The sequence below is a fragment of the Citrus clementina genome, unplaced genomic scaffold (assembly GCF_000493195.1).
Source record: "Citrus clementina cultivar Clemenules unplaced genomic scaffold, Citrus_clementina_v1.0 scaffold_9, whole genome shotgun sequence".
Taxonomy (NCBI): Eukaryota; Viridiplantae; Streptophyta; class Magnoliopsida; order Sapindales; family Rutaceae; genus Citrus; species Citrus x clementina.
Window position 1 is genome coordinate 7278789 of NW_006261964.1, and position 4794 is coordinate 7283582.

At 32.3% G+C, this 4794-nt stretch overlaps 2 protein-coding genes across 2 annotated transcripts in view; both read left to right on the forward strand.

Annotated features, from left to right (window-relative positions):
• Window positions 1-449, forward strand: part of LOC18032177 (xanthohumol 4'-O-methyltransferase) — a 1891-nt gene extending 1442 nt beyond the window's left edge. The window contains exon 2 of the mRNA XM_006420331.2: window positions 104-449. Coding sequence (XP_006420394.2) covers window positions 104-403 — 300 coding nt within the window. The 3' untranslated portion in view covers window positions 404-449. The remainder of the gene's footprint in view (window positions 1-103) is intronic.
• Window positions 450-1997: 1548 nt separating this feature from the next.
• On the forward strand, window positions 1998-4439 carry LOC18032606 ((R,S)-reticuline 7-O-methyltransferase). Its single transcript, XM_006420333.2, has 4 exons — window positions 1998-2027; window positions 3008-3182; window positions 3288-3883; window positions 4089-4439. Exons 1-4 carry the CDS (start codon window positions 1998-2000, stop codon window positions 4386-4388), a joined length of 1101 nt encoding a protein of 366 aa, XP_006420396.2. The 3' UTR covers window positions 4389-4439.
• Window positions 4440-4794: the final 355 nt, after the last annotated feature.

Here is a 4794-nt window from a genome sequence, read left to right on the forward strand (position 1 = left end):
TACACACACATATATGTATAGATGTATATATGTATGTATGTATATACTTTGCAACATTTTTACTTTGTTATATAATTAATTCATTGCAATTAATATTGTTCAGTGGGTGCTCCACAATTGGAGCGATGAGGCTTGCGTAAAGATTTTGAAGAATTGTCGGGAAGCAATACCGGAAAAAACTGGAAAAGTGATAATTATTGATGTTGTTTTACAACCTGATGGTCAAGGCCTGTTTGATGATGCCGGTTATGCCTTTGATTTAGTTATGATGGTTAACACGCCGGGCGGGAAAGAGAGGACTGAGCTTGAGTGGAAGAAATTATTGGAAGACGGAGGCTTCCCTCGCTACCAGATCATCAAAATTCCAGCTTTACAATCTATTATCGAGGCCTATCCAGAGTGAAATGAAACTTTAAGTTGATAGCAAAACCATTCACACAGAAGCCTATATAATAATTAATAAAATATGTGTGAAATAAAGTTCAGTATTCTATGGACGAAGTTAAGGCACTGGTTGTATTTTTTGACAGGGAAATAATGCAAATGCGAGCATAATATTTCTATTTCAAGGCATGCATGCATGCTTGTTTGAACATTAATATTAGATAGAATCCAATAGCAATATTGCGCTTACATACTGCTTGTTAGAGTTTGTTTTAACTTTATCCTCTGTCATGTTGTTACCATGTTAAACTTGTAACTATTGTCAGCAAGTTAAAAGAAATATAAGATAAGTCAAAATGGTAGAAATTAAAAAAAATAAATAAAGTCAAGACGAAGGTTTGATCCTAAATAAAGAATTCAATATAAAGGTTTTTTGATTGAAGGGATTCAATCAGCTCATGCAAAATACAATTTCATGGAGTAATAACTTTATGAATCGATAAAAAATTGATCCATCCTGTAAAGTGCAAAATTACTCTGATTTCAACCATAAATTGTAAGGGGTTCGTTTTTGGGGCGATGGAGGACCAAAACAGCGTTAAATTTTTTCATGAAATCATTTATTTTCTGTCAATTATTTTCTTAATAATAAAAGATGTTTTATTTTATTCAACATTATTTATTCTTGACACCGGACTAAAGATACATGTTACTTTTATTATTAAATAAAATACATACACATAGACAAGGCAAGAACAAAAGCTCACCACTCTAGAGATTATAATGAGATATAGAAAATCCACCATCCAATGATGTCCTACAAGAGATATAGGGCTTTCTAACTCACCAAAGCATACCACCCAAAAGGTTTACAAAAGGATACATATATTCATTATCCAATGATATCCTATAAGAGATACAGGGTTTATCAATTCACCACTCTATGTAATCTACCCAAGAGATATAAAGTTGTAAGAAGAAACTCCAACAAGAGCTCTCTTCTAAGTTACATTCTTAGAATGACTACCTTTCCTCTAAAGTTGCAAACTAATACATTTATATAGGCAACTTGGAAGAATCCCTCCAAGTTTAGAACAAGATCTCTATCATTTAGAATTCAAATCAAACTTGAATTAAAGGTTTTAATTAAAGGTCTTAACTGTAATGAGGTGGAAGAAAATAAAGCAAAATGCAATTTGACTTAATGGTCAGTTCAACAGCAAATTTGAGCGGTCAACACTCATTTAGTCATATCTTGATGTAGAAAACTTCAAATGGAATACTGTAAAATTTATTAAAATCTTGACTCACACAGCTTTCCAATAATAAAAAGGTTGTTAATTAAATTGATTCCATAAATTTTTCAAAAATTAGACATATTTATCTTTCTAACGATATATAATACATAATTTAATTATTTTTTAAAAAATACAGTCAATTTGAAGAAGTGAAGTTATAATCTTGGGTTATGCTTGTCTCTTGGACTAAATTTAAAAACACTCCCGTGTCAATCCCGTCGTGATTCAATTATATGTTGGATTTGAGAGTCCGTCCTATAACTTAGTTGTATTGAAGCCTTTGCTATATAACTTATTTGAATTTTAGCCTTTGTCATGTACGCTGCAAAGAGTCCACTTGCCCCTGTACGTTGGTGATGTTTAATTTTCAACCAAATTGCGTGATCAAACTTATAATCGTGACATTAAAATTTTAAAGTAAATAATTTATATAATCGTGACATTAAAAGGAAGTATTGACTAATTAATCAATGAATAAAACATTTTGCTCTTTATTTGACTCCTTACATCTTATCTTTATTGGAAAAAAAATATTAGAAGATCTTGGCGAATCTTGCATACATAAGCATACCAATCCTTTTTTTTTTCTCTCCATTTAAAAGAAAAGGTTAAATTCATAGTTAACTATTTTTAAATAGTCCTCCTTATTTTTAAAAACTTCAATTTATCCTCCACTTTTATTAAAAAAAATATCAACTTACCTCCATTTTTCCCCTTACTTTTGCCAAAAAAAGAAGGATATATAACTTAAAATTTTTTAAAATAAAAGAGCATTTTTGAAGATAACCAATTCACAAAGCAATAATCGAAAATTTACTCAAAAGAAAAATGATTGGAGAACTACTGACAATAGCATATTCAAAACTACTTTATTTAAGGTGAATTTCAAAAAATTAATCTAAACCCAAAACGATATCGTTTTGAATGTTTTATTGTTGAAATTTTGTTGGAGCTTAGTTCTCATATCAGCGCTCTAGCTATAAAAATATTTTTATTTAATTTTAATTGTTTGATGTTGACCAAATAACAACCAGCATATATTATACCATTTATGGAAAACCTAATTTGAGGGACAAAGATTTTGTAAATTTTGCTGAAATCCAATAGAATAGAGACAAATAAAAAATGATAGAGGCTTGTAATTTTATAAGTGAAATTTCCATTTACGCTCATGAAAGATAAGCACAATAGAGTTGATACGATTTCATCATAGATTTTCTTTTGAAATAAAATAAAATTTAAAAAAAAAAAAGGCAATGCAGGTTTTGGCTATAAATATCGATCCTTTTAATATATATGCAAAGCAAACTCTAGCTTGAAGAAAGGGAGAGGGCAAATCAATGGATGTTCACGAGGAACTACTAAGAGGGCAAGCTGAAGTATGGCAATTCATGTTCGCCTTTACATACTCTATGGCATTAAAATCCGCTGTGGAACTTCGCTTAGCTGATATTATGCACTCACATGGCTGTCCAATCACTTTGTCCCAGTTAGCCTCAAGTACTGACTCTCTATCTCTTTTGTTGGATAAAAAGCGATAGTTCAGTTTGTTGGCCTCTTAATTACGGCGTATTAATTAATTTATTTTTATCTTTATTATGTCAGGAATTGATTCGTCTTGTCCGGATATTTCCCACCTTGCACGCATCATGAGAATGCTTGTATACAAAGGAATTTTTGCCGCACATCATCCGTCAGACGGTGGTGATGAGACTCTGTACGGAACGACCCACATATCAAAATGGCTACTACATGACTCAGAGCTAAGTCTTGCTCCAATGATTCTAGTACAAAACAATCAATGGTTACTGGCACCATGGCATTACCTTAGCCAATGTGTGAAAAAAGGTGGCATTCCTTTCAGGAAGGCTCACGGCTCTACATTTTGGGATTTTGCTTCCCAGAACCCTCAATTCAACAACTTGTTCAATGAGGCCATGGCATGCACGACCAAGATCACCATGAAGGCTTTTGTATCACATTATAAAGTAGATGGGTTCAATAACATACGATCAATGGTTGATGTGGGTGGTGGCACTGGCACAGCGCTTGCTGAGATTGTCAAATCATATCCACACATTAAAGGTATAAACTTTGATTTGCAGCACGTGATTGCCACAGCGCCTACGCATGAAGGAGTCTCACACGTCGGAGGTGACATGTTTGATGCAATTCCTAATGCTGATGCGGTTTTCATGAAGGTTGCGTAACTACCAGTTTCTTATAACAATATTGATCTTAGATGATCATCAATCATCTCAAGAACTATATTTTTAATTAAGAATTAATCTTGTAATCTTTTACACGTTTTACAAATTGTGTGCATATTTACCCTGATATGATTTTTTGTGCATTAACTAGTGCAAATACATTATCCTTGATTATTTTTAATGATTATATTTACAGTGGATACTGCACGATTGGGGGGATGAAGCTTGTATCAAGATTTTGAAGAATTGCCGGAAAGCAATACCTGAGAAAATCGGAAAAGTGATCATTGTCGATATTGTTTTACAACCTGATGGCAGTGGATTATTCGATGAGACTCGGTTGGTATTTGATTTACTAATGATGGTTGATTTGTCGGGTGGAAAGGAGAGGACTGAGCTTGAATGGAAGAAAATACTTGAGAATGGAGGTTTTCCTCGCTACAGAATCATCAAAATCCCAGCTTTATTGTGGATTGTTGAGGCCTATCCAGAGTAACATGTGACAAATGAATCAGCACCAATACAAATTCACCATTTGGACTAGTGATAAATGTTAATAACTTATCATTATATCAAGTCTTGGTACAACTGTAGTACCATACTAATTATATGACTCTATAAAATTAATTCAAACTTTATATTTTAGTTTCGTTCTTAAGGACACTCATGGTCTCCTTGATTATAAGTTTCAGTAATTGATGTAATTTTATTTTTACATGCTTATTCTTGTTTTTAATAAGTTACATCATTAGGTTGTTTTTATTTATATTTTGTGATAATTTTCATTGGAGAAAAACTCATGTGTCCTCTTCCGTCATTCTAAATGGAAAAGCAAACAGTTAAAAATGACCTTTGTTTTTATCCTTTGGATGATGAATGTATATAACACACGAATAAAATAA